The sequence below is a fragment of the Diceros bicornis genome, chromosome 19, assembly GCF_020826845.1.
Source record: "Diceros bicornis minor isolate mBicDic1 chromosome 19, mDicBic1.mat.cur, whole genome shotgun sequence".
Taxonomy (NCBI): domain Eukaryota; kingdom Metazoa; phylum Chordata; class Mammalia; order Perissodactyla; family Rhinocerotidae; genus Diceros; species Diceros bicornis.
This window is the reverse complement of record NC_080758.1, coordinates 19,442,397-19,457,309: the sequence shown is the minus strand read 5'-3', so window position 1 is coordinate 19,457,309 and position 14,913 is coordinate 19,442,397. Positions and strand designations below refer to the sequence as shown.

Below are 14,913 nucleotides of genomic sequence, written 5' to 3'. Positions count from 1 at the left end.
GTCAAGATTAAATGAGTTGAGCACATGAAGCTCTTAGAACACGTCTGGTGCACTATTAATTCTCATTCTCACCAGGTGGATATGAAGGAGAAGGCGGCATATCCAAGCACTGGCCTCAGGTCTGGGCCATTGCTCCGAGACACACTAATCCCCCTTTTTTCTCCCTTGTTTGCAGGTGCAAGAAGTGGGGGGTCCCAATTGAGAAAATTTACAACAAAACCCAGCGGGAGAAGTTTGCCTGGGCCATCGACATGGCTGACGAGGACTATGAGTTCTAGCCAGTCTTGAGGGGCAGGGTTCTGTGAAAAGGAACAGTGTGGTTTGGGAAAGATGGATAAACTGTGAGCCTCACTTGCCCTCGCACCTGAGGGAGAGAGGCAGCAAGTCTTAACAAACCAACATCTTTGCGAAAAGATAAACCTGGAGATATTATAAGGGAGAGCTGAGCCAGTTGTCCTATGGACAACTTATTTAAAAATATTTCAGATATCAAAATTCTAGCTGTATGATTTGTTTTGAGTTTTGTTTTTATTTTCAAGAGGGCCAGTGGATGGGAATTTGTCAGAGTTCTGCCAGGCAAATTCACTGTTTCACTGAAGCATTTGGATTCTCTTAGCTACTGTATACCAAGTCCGATTATATTGGTGCGTTTTTACAGTTAGGGTTTTGCAATAACTTCTATATTTTAATAGAAATGAATTCCTAAACTCCCTCCCTCTCCCCCATTTCAGGAATTTAAAATTAAGTAGAACAAAAACCCAGCGCACCTGTTAGAGTCGTCACTATCTATTGTCATGGGAATCAATTTTCATTAAACTTGAAGTTGTGACATCGGCAGTGTTTTGGTTCAGACACCTGTTCACAGAAAAGCATGATGGGAAAATATTTCCTGACTTGAGTGTTCCTTTTTAAATGTGAATTTTTATTTCTTTTTAATTATTTTAAAATATTTAAACCTTTTTCTTGATCTTAAAGATCGTGTAGATTGGGGTTGGGGAGGGATGAGGGGTGAGTGAGTCTAAGGATAATGAAATAATCAGTGACTGAAACCATTTTCCCATCATCCTTTGTTCTGAGCATTCTCTGTACCCTTTCAGATATTCATCTTTTTCATTTTAAACCCCCGTCTTTCACCTGAAAGATTTTATTGTATAAAAAGTTCCACAGGTCAATAAATTTAGAGGAAAATGAGTATTTGGTCCAAAAAAGGAAAAATAATCAAGATTTTAGGGCTTTTATTTTTTCTTTTGTAATTGTGTAAAAAATGGAAAAAAAAACATAAAAAGCAGAATTTTAATGTGAAGACATTTTTTGCTATAATCATTAGTTTTAGAGGCATTGTTAGTTTAGTGTGTGTGCAGAGTCCATTTCCCACATCTTTCCTCAAGTATCTTCTATTTTTATCATGAATTCCCTTTTAATCAACTGTAGGTTATTTAAAATAAATTCCTACAACTTAACGGAAACTTAGTGTCTGCCTCTTTGTTACTCAGGGCCCCAGGCCAGAGTGGGGCTCTGGGGCTAGGACTTGGTGTGGAATGTGGTCTGGCTGCTCAGATCAGCAAGGGTGGCTCCCTCCCGAGGAGCTGGGGCTGGACTGGGCCTGGAAGAGGCTGCATCTGTCCTGCTGCCGTGGGTGTGGGTCAAAGAGGAGCCAGAGTCCACATCCTTAGATAAAGGCAGGCCCAGGAAGTGAAGAAGGGTGCAGAAAATCTGTAAGAACAGGTGGGGTGCAGGAACCTTATTAGAAGCCTTGAGTGAGTAATGTTTATGGAGCAAGTGAATTTGGGAGGCAGATTTTGGGAGTGCTTTCCATGTGTGCTGGCCAGCAGTAGGGAGCTTCTTTGGGTTTGCTTATGTGGCTAAGCTTATAGTCAGGATCGCAGAAATTAAGGGTACTAAGCCATTTAGAACACTGGATCCCAGAAGCCCTCCCCTGGTGGGATGCAGACTTCTTGTGTTGACTGGTTGGTTGAAAAAGAGAGTGGTCTTTCACCACTTCCTGGTGCTCTGGTACCCAAGCTGGTCAGGGTCCCTACAAAAATTGTTTCTTCCCTCATCCTAGCTTACAGCTAAATCTGGAATTCAGGGTGAAGGGTAAGTTCTCCTGGTCAAATGGAGCAGGGAGCAGAAAGGCCAGAGTGGTCAGCATTGGTCACTTAGCCCTAGGCCCTCTGGCTTGCTAGAAAGCGCAGGTATATTCTGGGAGGAGAGCCATCTCCTTGATGATCTCTGAACTCCCTGGGGCTCAGCTGGTGCTGAGCCCACTGCAGGGAATCCTGGAGGGTCCTTCTTGGCAGCCTGCATTTCACTGACCAGTGAGGGCGGTAGCATTCACCCCAGGGAATAAGGGAATTTTATGTAGCCATCATGACTTTGGAGCAACAGATTGCAGCCAGGTATTTCTGAACTCTGTGGTGCTGAGGTAGCTAGACCATTGAATGTAAAGAGTAGCAACAGAGAGGTTCTTCCAGTGTCCAATCAATGCACTTTATGGCTGATTGATAGGCAGGTGATGAGAAAGTAGACCTCAAGTTTGGGACTTGAGCAGGACCTGCTACAACTAGGGGACAAACCTTGGTCCACAACTAAAAATCAGGGACAGGCCTTGCAGGTGGAAGATTTTACTGATGAGCAGCAACCTGTGCCTACCTTTCCCAGCAAGGACCTTCCTGCAAGTCTCCTGAGGGCAGGTGCAGGGCAACTAGATGCTGGTCAAGAGCGATTGTGAAGGGCATCCTGGGTGGTGGCAGCAAGGCCTGGAAGAGCAAGCCAGAGAAGGAGAAGCTGACGTGGCCGCTGAGGATGAGGGAAGAGGCTGGACAGGTAGGTGAGGGCCAGATGTGAAGGGCCCTGAAGGATACTGGAGCCAGGAGTCAGGAGAAGACCCATCCCCTTGCTTATTAAGTCAGTTCACTTCTCCCATTTGTAGCCATGTCCCAGAGCAGAGGCCAGATGTGCAGGGTCTGAAAAACTCCCTCCTGTCAGGCCCTTCTGTGATGCTTGAGTCCACCTGTGGGCAAAGGGAGACGACTTCCACGTGCTACCCAACCCAGACATCTGGGTGCTTGCTTGCCTCCTCTCCCTCCCTCTCTCCCCACATCTGGTCAGCAGGTCCTATCCATTCTCCATGTCAAATCTACCTCAGACCTCTGACACATTTTAAAAATGAAAAAAGAAACTTCACAACTGCCAGCCCTTTCTAGCCACTACCCTCTCCCTCTCCATTTCACAAACAAGCACCTGGAATGAGTCATCTACACTACCCAGTCATTCCCCCACCCACTGCAACTAGCTTCTGCCCATTTTGCCCCCAATTCTCCCTCTCCATTCTGACCACAATCACGAATGAGTGACCAAACCAATAAATGGGCTCTGCATTCTGCATCTTACTTAAGTTCTTTGTGGTGCTGGACACTTGACCACTTTTTTTTTTAACAGCTCTACCGAAATATATTTTAAATATAAAATCCACCCATTTCAAATGTACAATGACTTTTAGTAACATTACTGAATGGTGCAGCCATCACGACAAACCAGTTTTAGAACATCATCTCCCCATTAAGATCCCTCATGCCCCCTTTATAGTTAATCCCTATTCCTACCTCCAGCCTCCATTAATCTACTTTCTCTATAAATTTGTCTTTTCTGGACATCTCATACAAATGGAATCATACAATATGTGACCACTCCCATCTTAAAGCACTTTGGCTGCCACGATGCCACCCACTCCTGGTTTTACTCCTATCTCTATCAGGCTGTTGCTTCTCAGTTACCTCCTCTGTCAGGTCCTTAACTGCCATGGTTTGCTTCTCACTGGGCCCAGGTGACTTCATTTGCACCTGAATGTGACGATTCCCCTATCTCTTATCTCCAGCCTAGACCCCTTTTCCTGAGCTGCATACTGCACACATACTGCCAACTATATCCCTATGGGGATGTCCATGGGCTACTCAATCTTAAATCTCTGCAACTGAGCTCAGGACCTACTACTCCGAGCCCACTGGGCTGGGTTTCACATCTCAGGGAAAGGCACCACTATGCACTCTGTCCCTCAACGGGAACCTTGGGTAGGCATCTGTCACTGTTTTCCTTCTCTCACTTCCACATCCAGTAAATTACAGACTCTGAAATCACCTCCTAAATACCAAATACACTGTTTATGGGTATTTACCCCACAGAAAACTTAAAAAATTTTTTTTTCTTCCGAGAAAAAGAAGAAGAATATATTTACTTATATTTCAGTCCTGATAAGATCCCTCATGTAATGGGATGCTCTCTGAACTTGTTTTGAACCAAAAAGTACTTTTTGGAGAAAATACATTACCCTGAAATGACCTCAGTCAAGCTAGTTTGGGATGATTATAAGTAGTCCCCTGACAAAATCAGTAAACACGGAGGCAAAGAAATTTACCACAGAACTAGTAATTATTTCTCACAATCCCAAGTATTACATGTAAACAAACCTCTTAAAGATCCCTTTAAATAGAAATATGGTGTTGATTTTTTTAGGTTTGATAGTAGTAGTGTAGTTATGTATATATTTTTTAAAAGAGTCTTTTAGAAAAACACTGAAATATTTATGGATAACGTAATAGAGTTAAGATTTGGGTCAAAATAATATGGAAAGGGTTAGTGGGTAGGGTTTGACATGAAACAAGAGTGGCCACCAGTTCATAACTGAAGCGGGCTGATGGGTACATGAAGTTCACTATACTATCCTGTCTATACTTAGATACATTTGAAATTTTCCATAAAATCTTTAAAGCAATACAGTAAGTGGTTATTACACAGGTCATTAATATATGTCTATATATTAGATAAAAGAGAAATGAAAAGAAACCTGTTTTAATGTTATACAAAAAGGTAATTATGCTTAGGTTAAAATTTCCAGTAACTGCATCACATACTGATTCAAAAAGTATTCTCTCTGCAACAACTTGGATGAATCTCAAAAATATTATGTTGAATGTAGTCACCAGGGTACATACTCTATAATTCCATTTATATGAAATTCTAGAATAGGCAAAACTAATCTGCAGTGATGGAAAGTATATTAGTGACTGCTGGATGGGGGCGGGGGAGACTGACTGCAAAGGGGCACCAAGAAACTTTTTCGGGTGATGAAAATATTCTGTATCTTGATTGGGTGGAGGTTACATAAGGGTATATATTTGTCAAAACTCATCCAACTTTACACTTAAAATGGATGCATTTTATTATATGTAAATTATTCCTCAAAGTTGATTTTTCAAAAGTGCTCTCTGTCAAACAACTTAAAAGGCAGTGGAGGTGATGTGCTTTCAGAAATTATATTAGATGACTCCAAAAGTGGTTCTATGGTGACAACTACATAGAAATCGAATATTCATGTAAGGAGTTTGAACATAATTTATTATAGGAAAGGCAAGAGTGGGAAAAATCAATCTTCATAAATTAATATATTGTTTTAAATAATATGTGATTTAAAATATGTATGTGTAACTAAATAAACTGTTATATGTGGACATCTGAACCATGCATCTCTAAAAATGTTTAAATTTTAGTTGCAAAAAACACCACAGAACACCTAGAGTGACTTTATTGCAAAAACGAGTTATTGCCTTATATTTGGAGCCTTCGTATCTTCAGGCATATACAGTCTTTCTCACTTTGCTCTGTCCCCACAGCCACCAACAGGTCTACATAAGGTCAGGTGTCCCTTCTCAGTACTTGAGGGGCCCTTAGCACACTGAATTGTCATCCGTTGACAAATATCTGTTGGTACCTCTTTATCCACTGGTGGAGTGGGAACTTGGTCTGACTGATTTCTGCTGTCTTACTGCTATAGAGGAGGCATCAGGAATGTTTGTTGCAAAAGGGAAAGGGAAAGAAACCAGAAGAGCAGATCTGCCCTGGCCTGGGCCAGTGGCTAGTATGGGCTCTCCCCTTCTCTTCCTTGAGTGAAGCAATTACAGCATCCCTGCCACCTCCCTGAAGAAGGTATGTCTGGAGCCCAGCTCTCCTGCCTCAACATCTGTGTCCCACTAGAGGGTCCATCAGCAAAGGGGAAGCAGGATCTGCAGAGAGCAGAGTCCCCGGGAGTGGCCGGGCCAGGGCTGGTTTTGCCTTGAGAATAAAAAACACAAGGCTCTCAAGAGGCTGAGAGTAATCCCAGGTGAGGAGGAGAGCCAGAGGACATGACCTAAGAAGTGTGAGGCCCAACAACTAAGTTGGAACCACAGATGGATATTGGGCCAGAGGTCAAGAGCCTAGACCACAGGTTGTAGGGTAGAGCTCAAGGTGCATTAAGGTGAGGACTAATTAAGTACTGGCTGTATGCTGAGGTACAGGCTGGCTGGCTCACAGATCCAGAGATGGGCTGGTCAGACATCTAACATAAGAAACTACTCAGTAAACATTAAAGAACTGTTTAAAGAAAAGGGATCAAGTTTTATGTGTGGATTAGACACTGCAAGTCTATAAATCTGCCTATCTTCAATTGTGGACGGGGCTTCACTGAGCTATACTTTTATATTACACCTTTTGTATTCATACATGGTTATTATAAGGAACAAATGAAAACTGCATTAGCATTTGCTTTTATCTGTTAAGAACATTCTCCACTATTTCAATCAAATAAGTGTCCATATGAGAAACTTCTTTTATAATTTAACCCCAGGAAAATTTTTCTCCCCCAAAGAGTCAGTTATCAGAATAGAGTTTTTGCTTTGGCTACCAGGAAGCTCAGCCACATTTGATTCTCAATAACAGCGGCCATGGTAATATGTATTAACCATATAATATTCCTCCTTTTTATAACAGCATATCCCATTTCTATAGTACAATATGTTTGTCATTTGTCTTAAGTACTTTAAACTTTTTTAAAGGACTGGAAAAGAATATATTTGTGGTGGGCAGTGATGTGCCACTCAGATTCCCCTTCAGGGAAGCACTTGTTGCCCAACTGCTGGGAGACCTGTCAGCCCCCTAAGATCACCTCAGCTGCAGAGAGCTGTCTAGCAGAGGCTGTGCTCTTCCCAGGGCAGCCCACATCCAATGGCTGATTGAGGCGGGGCTATGAAGGCCCAGCCATTTCAAGCCAGCACCGGACCACAGAGCTCCCCAGGGGCTGGCTGAGGCTGTCATCAGGCCTGCCTCACAGTCTAACTACTCTCTGTGCCTCCTCCTGCTTCCTTCCTTCCCCTTCCACAGTGTTGAGCCCAAGGGCACTCCCTAATAAACATTCTTCACACTAACCTCTGTCATAGAGCCTGCCTCCCAAAGAACCCAACCTGTGACAACATTTAACCAAATAAATAAAAATAGAAAAGACATCAGGTAGGGGTATCATGGAAAAGGGTGAGGATACACAATAAAATGTTCATACCTATATGGGAGGCAAGGTAGCATTGACTCTGGAGCCAGGCTGCCTGGGTTTGAATCCCATCTCTGCCACCTCTTAGCTGTGTGTCCATGAGCATGTCTCTTAATCTCTCCATGCCTCGGTTTTCTCATCTGTAAAATGGGGATAATAAGAGTACATATCTCACTGTGCTGTAATGAGGAGTAAGCCAATGTGGGTAAAGCAGTTACATAAGGCTTACAATATGTCAAGCACTGTTCTAAGTGTTCGGTAAATAAGATAAAATAAAATAAACACCTATGAGGTCCAGAGGGACATTGGGCTAGGACTCCTCCCTAGACTCCAGGCACAGGTGTGGTGTGGGCCAGAGCATGTTAAAGCACGAGTGTTGACAGAAATAGGCCCAAGCAGGGCTAGCCTGGGCAATGTCATGGGCGTGTGCCTCGTGTGGGTGCTGGGCTGCTCCCTCCCAGCCGGTCCAGCTGCACACATTGCCAGTTACACCCACGTATCCATATATATATGCTGAGCTGGGGGAAGCCCATACTAGCCATACCCGCTGTGTGACCTGCTTTTCCTGAACCTCCTTTGGTGGAGGGAGGCACCTGAGGCCTGGGATGCTGGCTCAGAAGTCCCAGGAGGAAATGGGGCCCTGTTTCCTGATTAAGGGCCCGGCAGCAGACTGACAATATGAGCTCCTGTTGGCAGGGATTTCTGGAGCCCCTGGGGGCCCGGCTCCGGAGGCAAAAGCAAAAGCAAAAGCAAGGAAGTATGGGCTGCATGTCGGGAAGCTCTTAGAAAATGGAGAAACAGAGATTTTAAAAGGGCATCACGGCCTGCAGGCTGCCCAACTCGGCACAAGAAGCTAAACGAGGGCTGTAGCACTTAGGAGGGGACCTCCTGGAAAGATGGACAAGACCACATAAGCACAGAGGGGCCCCCACCTGTCTTCCTGGCCTCATCACCTCCCATGCTCCCCCTCACTTAGCAAACTAACCTTCTTTCTATTCCTAAACTCACTAAGTTCTTGCTGGCCTCAGGGCCTTTGTACATGCTGTTACCTCTGTCTGGAAAGTACTTTCCTCCAACCCACCTCTGATAATTCACCTGGCCATCTACTCACATCCTTTAGGCCTCTGCTGAGTCCTGGAGAAGTCTTCCTTGTCTACTAGATCTGAAGGAGGTCTCCTTAAAGTTTTATCTCATGGCCCTCTGTTCTTTTCCTCTGTAGCCCCCATCAAAATTGTCCCTACATCACAGAGTGTTTATCTGTTTAATGTCTATGAATTCCTGGAGTGCTGATGCTGGGTTTCCCTCATTCTCCCAACTCACGGCACCAATGTCTAGCACAGGGATGTTCAGAGGCCACAGACAGGGGCAGCATCACTTTAAGCCCAAGCCAGCCCAACCCACACTCTATGAGCATACACATTCTGCTGAGTTCCCTGTGCCCAGGGCCAGCCATGCCTAGGGCCTCCCCCACCCATCCTGATTAGCCAGCTAGCCTCCGTGCCCACTGGCTATGGACCGCCAGGACCTATTTAAGCCAGTGGCTCTCTTGTGAGGCAGAAAATGCATGGAGTCAGACAGACTTGGGTTCAAATCCCCATTTATTAGTTATGTGGCCTCAGAGCAAGTTGTGGATCTTCTCTGAATCTCAGTTTCCTCATCAGTAAATTGGGGACAATAATCCCTAATTAGAGGGTAATTATGAGGATCAGGTGTGACCACATGTGTACGCATTATAAGCACTGGGTCAACTTTAGTTACCTCCCTCCCACTTTAAAGGCCCGTCACTAGGTGGCAGACCATCTCAGCCACTCCACCTCCCCTTAGGTGGCTGAAGCCTATTAGCACAAGCATCTCAACTTGAGGCTGAATTCTCAGCCTCTTAGGGGCCACACTTGAGGGAATCAAAACATACACACACAAGTTACCACTACATCAACACAAAGCCAGAGGCAGCCCCAGACACTAGTCACCACCCAGCTGGGTAGAGTGCCTGAGCACACACTCACATACTCACAAACTCCAGGAAACCTGGATCTTCCTCTGGCATCAGCTGGGGGCTCTGCCGGGCTTCTCTCCTCTGAAATGAGGTAAGCTGTCCTGCTCTGCCTGGCTCAACATCTGTCAGCCAGGTTCCACTGTGACCGCAGGTGTTTTCGGTTTTGGCGGTGCGGGGCAGCCAGATTGCAAGGGCGAGTCTAAAGAATGGCTTCAGGAAGACAAAGAGTGTGAATCATTCAAATAAGCATAAAAAGGACTTGTGGCTGGAGAGTGGAGAGTGAAGGGGAGGTGGTGAGAGATGAAGTGGGGGAGAGAGAAAGGAGAGAGAAAAGGGCCAGACCATACAGGACTGGCTGGGCCAGGAAGGGAGTGTGGATTTTATGTGCAATGGGAAGTCACAAAAGGGTTGAGGACAGAGGTAGGGGATCATGATTTAGTTTCATTTTAAAGATTAAAGCATGGAGAACAGATGCAGGCAAGGCCAAGGGTAAACAGACCAGGTGAGAAAAGATGGGCCTTGGGCTTGTGGGTGTAGTAGATACCTGAGGGTAGAGTGACCTAGACTTGATGGACTGCTGTGGGGTTGAGGCAGAGAGAGGAATCAAGGATATGTCCAAACGGTTTTGGCCTAAGCACCTTACAGGAGTTTATGCCGTGTTCTGAGAAAGCAAAGACTGTGGGAGGCGCAGTTGGAGGAGGGAGGTGAGATGAGTGTGTTAAGTGGGGACGTGGAGCAGGCAGTGGGATGCAGGGGAAATACAGATCTGGCGCTCCAGGTGCCTGGGTTGGGGGTGAAGCCATGGGAAAGGTCAGGTCGCCTTGGGAACTGGCTCAGGACCCAGCCCAGAGGAAGAGAAGCTTCTGAGGCCGAAAGGCAGCGGCCAGAGAGGGAGGAGGAAAACAAGGGGAGTCAGGCCAGGAAAACAAAAGCTCCGCAGATCATTTGCAAGGGGGGGCGCGGTGAGGTAAGGCCTGAGCCCGCGCCCTGCCGCGTGGAGACAGGGCGGGAGGTGGGCGGGCAGTGGCCCCTGCGAGGGGCAGAGAGGAAGGTCGCCGGGGGCCGCAGGTCTAAAGGCCCTGCAGGCGATGCTCAGGCCGAATGACGGGACCCTCCAAAGCTACACAGGCCAAAAGCGCTGGACAGACGCGGGTCCCGCCGTCGCAGGAGCGGCCTGCGGTCCAGCCCTGCGGGACCAGAGAGGAGGGGCAAGACAGGCCTGCTGTCCATCAGAGCCCGCCGGCCAATCCGCAGGCAGCCCCGCCCCCGCCCCTCCCCTGAGAGGGCGCGCGGAGGACCCGCCGCCGCCGCCGCCGCCGCCGCCGCCGCCGCCGCGGGTGTGAGGCGGCCCGGCCTGGCCTGGGTCCCTCCGCCGGGCAGCCCGCCCAGGTAATTAGGTTTGGCCGGCGGGCCCGGGGGTAGCTCCGCATCCTCACCTCCTCCCGGTCGCGGCACGGGCGGCGCTCGGGAAGCGGGGCTGAGGAAACGGCTGCGGCTGGGCCTGTGCGGGACAGCGGAGTGGGCGGCCGCCTGTGCGTGTGCGACTGACTGCCGGGTCGGTGCGAGGCTGCCGCGCGTGGCGGGTCGGCAGTGGCCGCCAGGCCGTGTCCGGGGCCACGGGAGGGAGCCCCGCAGGACGGAGGTCGGGCTGGTGGCCCGCCGGCGGCGCGCGCGCTCCCGCCGCCATTGCGCCCCGGGCCTGTCCGGGGGGTCGCGGGGCGCAGGCGCGGCGGGCGGCGGGCGGGGGTCCTCCCCACGGGCGTGCGGGCGCCTTTGTTCCCGGCGCGCGGGCCGGGGCGGGGCCTGCGGGGCCGGCCCGCCCCCCACTCAGGCCCGCCCCGTCTCCGCCCGCAGGAGCCGCCGCCGGGGCCCGCTCGCCAGCCGCCTGAGCCGTCGCCGCCGCCGGCTCCCCCCTGCCCGGCCTGCGCCGCCGCCCCCCGCGCCGGAGCCATGGCGGGCGCCGCGTCCCCCTGCGCCAACGGCTGCGGGCCCGGCGCGCCCTCGGACGCCGAGGTGCTGCACCTCTGCCGCAGCCTCGAGGTGGGCACCGTCATGACTTTGTTCTACTCCAAGAAGTCGCAGCGGCCCGAGCGGAAGACCTTCCAGGTCAAGCTGGAGACGCGGCAGATCACGTGGAGCCGCGGCGCGGACAAGATCGAGGGGGCCAGTAAGTGCGCCCCGTCCCCGGGGCCCGCTGCGCGCGCGGGGGCGGTAGGGGTCGGCGCCCGGCTCCCGCGCGCCCCGGCCGGCCGGCCGCTGGAGTGACTTGGGCAAACTTTCAGGCCCTCCCCGCACCCTCCGGGTCCCGCCCCCGCCGCGGCCCCGGTGGTCACCGGGGGCGGGGGGCATCCGGGTCTTCAGTCACCTGACAGGACGCCCCCCTCCCCCAGCTCGGGGGAGTGTTCCAGGCGCTTTGCCCAGAAGCCTCAAGATCCTAGCGGGTTGGAGAGCAGTGGGGCAGGCATCGGGTCCCCCACACCCCGGGAGTGGTGTCCGCCGAGGCGAGGGGAGCCAAGGCAGCATCCCCCACCCAGGCCCAGGACTTGGGCCAGACCGGACGATCACCGCCCACCACCCTTTCTCCAAAAAGTGCAGTTTTGGTGAAAGCCGCTGGGACCCCGGGCTGGGCTCTTATTTGCAAAGGAACCTTTGGGTCACCGAAGTAGAACTTAGGCAGATGTTGAGGTAGGGCTGGTTTTGGAGCAGAGCCGGGCCTACTCGTCCCCCTCTGGTTTGGAGAAGCCTGAGAGAAGACAGTGGCAGCTTTTTCCCGCTGCTGCTTTTGTCCTGAAGCTGAATTTTGGAGGTCTGTGTGGGTGGGCAGAGACACCCAAAGCCAGTGCAGGGACTCTTGGTCAAGGGACCAGGCTCCCCGTACGCTTGGAGCTTGGTCCCAGAAAGGCCAGCCTCTGTGCTATATGGAATCAGATGCTCTTTTCAAGAGCTCGCAGCCTGTTTGGGGTCTAGCCCTTTGTGTCCTGCGTCCCCTGGCTGCAGGGAGCCGGGAGCGGCTACTCTTGATTTCCTGCCTCTTTGCCTTCCCAGGCCTGAGCTTGCTTGCCTTTGTGCAGGTCTCAGTTGGGAGGAGGGAGTTGGGGGATTTTGAAAAGCCCCATATATTTCAGAGTGTTACTCCACTTAGCTTGTGTCTGTGCCATGACCAGATGGGCACCCAGCTTTGCCCTCCATTCCTCAGCCTCCAGGTGTGAGAGATGATGTGTCTGCAACCCCACACTGTGGGTTGCTTCCTGCAGGGACCCCCAGAGACTGGTGTTAGAGCCAGGCTCAGAACTAGGTCCACGTGGAGGAAGGAGGGTCAGGAAGCGACACCCCCAAGGGAAGCTCCTACAGACCTCCTTGGGTATGGTGTACATGCACACAGATGGTTGAGGAGATTAGGAGGAAGGAAGGTCTTGTGGTGAGGCAGCCGTCCTCAACTACAAACTCCAGATCTGACACAGTTGCTGAACTTAGAAATGGCAGCTGCCCTCCTCCATGCCCCCATCGCCCTGTCAGCCATTTGGAGAAAATTTTAGTGATTTGAGAAACTGGATTCCGAAGTGGAGGAAGACAGACACTGCAGAGAGCTGAGATAGTCCCGGGAACATCACCCAGGCATCAGACTCCAGGCATGGCCCCTTGCTTCTGTGGTGCTCCCTGTGCTCTGCTGAATTGGTGTCACTGGTTCCCAGTTATTGGCTGGAGGTTCCCAGGTAGAGATCTCCTGGGTAACAGGCTGCATTTCAGACCAGGTGCGTGACCAGCAGCTAATAAGTGCAGCACAGTGGTTGAAGGCAAGGCTGGATTTGAAGCCCATATATTAGTTGTGTGTCCCCGGCCAGTTACTTACCTTCTCTGAGCCTTAGTTTCCTCAACTGTAAAATGGGAGTAATATATCGACTGTATATGGTTGTTCTGGGCATTAAATGAGAAAATTGATGTAACAGGTAAATAGCACAGTGCCTGACACGTTGTAAATGTTTAATAAATATGAGCTGTTATTAATAATAACAGTAACAGTAGTAGACTGTGGCTGCCCTCCTAGACCCTGGACTGGGAATGTTGAGGGAGTTGGAGAGTGGCTGTCGGAGCGGGTGAGGGTGCAGGAAGGGAGGAGGATGGGGACCAAGTTCATATTTCACTTAGATCACTACCCGGAAAAGGGGAGGAAATGGTTTTGTTTTGCCCCAACCCATCTACTCACCCATCCACCCACCATGGAGAACAGTGTATAGAGTAAGTATATGGAGATGTACACATCTGACTTCTGGCTGTGACTTTCTTATTTGTATGTTGGGGCCTGAACAGAAGGAAGGGGTGTGGAAAGGGAAGAGTTTAATCCATGGTGTCTCAGGTCTTTGGGGGATGGAGGTAGGAATGCAGAGGACCTGATGACCCCAGTCCCCAAGGGTGGGTCAGCCAGAGGGGTACAAATTCAGTGGTCTCATCAGTTAGCTGGGATTTGAGAGGCCTGGAGCGTAGGCACAGGGCATAGAAGGTGCCTTGGCCCTTTGATTTTGGAGGCCTGGATTGAAGGAGTCTGGTAAAAAGGCTCTTAGGTGCTTATGTGCAGCACAGACCTTGGAGATGGAGCCTCCCACTGAGCTGCCCTACTTTGCCCCTTCATGAGCACACGTCGTTGGTGCTTCTGATCCCAGCAGCCACCCTCTGCGGGCTCTGAGGAAGGTTGGGCTGCCAGCTGGGTCCCCTGCCACCTAGCCCCTTGCCCAGGTGCCTCAGGTGCCTGGCCTTTTCCTGCTGACCCTGCCAGGGTACCACACAGTGCCTGTAGCCTGACCAAAGAGAGAGACACTTCTGCTACCCTCAGGGTGTCCGTGGCCCTGAAAGAGAGCCAGTGTGATGCAGTGGGCGTGCACAGCACTCGTGTATAGTCCTCGTTCTGGCGTAACTCTCAGCCCGCTCACTTTACCACTTGTGAAATGGGGCTGGCAGCTGCTAATTTCTAGGCAGGTAGTTTGGCTCAAAAGAGGGGTGGGGAAGTGCTTTGGTGCCCGTTGTCATGGTGGCGTGACAGGAACCAGGTTGATGTTTGGCTTTTTATGTTGCAGATACTGACATAAATGAATACAAACCAGTTATAGACTTCCTGCTGTGTGCTTCTGAAACTTCACCACTTTTTCTTGGCTAATTCTCACAGGGGTCCTGGGGGGTGGTCCCAAGTACCATCCCATTTTACAGATGAGGAAATGGAAATGCAGGGAGTGCGTTATGCCACGGGTGATAGTCCTGGTATGTGACAGCCTCTGCTGGACCCAGCCAGTGGCTGGCTGACCAGGCCCAAGAGGACTCTAAGCACAGGCCCTGTGTCCCTGTGGTCTGTGTTGCTCCTCTGTGAGGAGAAACCTTCATGCTCAGACCGTACATTACAGACAGCCTCAGCCTCTCTAGGGTCTTTTCTTTCTGGTGTCTTCTGGGGTGAGATGGTTCACTCAGGGGCCATTGTGGGCACAGTGACCTGGGTGGAGACTCCATGGAGGGCTCTGAATGCCAGCCAAGCACGTCTGTGGGGACTTTTGGAGCTACAGGCTTTCATCTTTTA

The 14,913-nt window shown here is 50.3% G+C and overlaps 2 protein-coding genes and 1 long non-coding RNA gene across 7 annotated transcripts in view; 2 read left to right on the top strand and 1 right to left on the bottom strand.

Annotated features, from left to right (window-relative positions):
• Positions 1–1,466, top strand: part of TOP1 (DNA topoisomerase I) — an 86,465-nt gene extending 84,999 nt beyond the window's left edge. The window contains exon 22 of the mRNA XM_058562694.1: positions 176–1,466. Coding sequence (XP_058418677.1) covers positions 176–278 — 103 coding nt within the window. The 3' untranslated portion in view covers positions 279–1,466. The remainder of the gene's footprint in view (positions 1–175) is intronic.
• Positions 1,467–1,532: 66 nt separating this feature from the next.
• LOC131418441 (uncharacterized) lies at positions 1,533–9,524 on the bottom strand. 4 transcript variants are annotated; one of them, XR_009222900.1, is made up of 5 exons: positions 9,364–9,524; positions 8,469–8,594; positions 7,370–7,497; positions 2,653–2,759; positions 1,533–1,713 (listed from the first exon to the last, which is right to left on the bottom strand). It is a non-coding gene; the product is annotated as an uncharacterized LOC131418441 (long non-coding RNA). The 4 variants fall into 4 exon arrangements; XR_009222898.1 differs by having other exon boundaries at positions 8,469–9,524; XR_009222899.1 differs by lacking the exon at positions 8,469–8,594.
• A 1,683-nt stretch (positions 9,525–11,207) lies between these two features.
• Positions 11,208–14,913, top strand: part of PLCG1 (phospholipase C gamma 1) — a 35,747-nt gene continuing 32,041 nt past the window's right edge. For both annotated transcript variants that reach the window (XM_058562693.1, XM_058562692.1), the window contains exon 1: positions 11,208–11,520. In XM_058562693.1, coding sequence (XP_058418676.1) covers positions 11,304–11,520 — 217 coding nt within the window. In that variant the 5' untranslated portion in view covers positions 11,208–11,303. The remainder of the gene's footprint in view (positions 11,521–14,913) is intronic.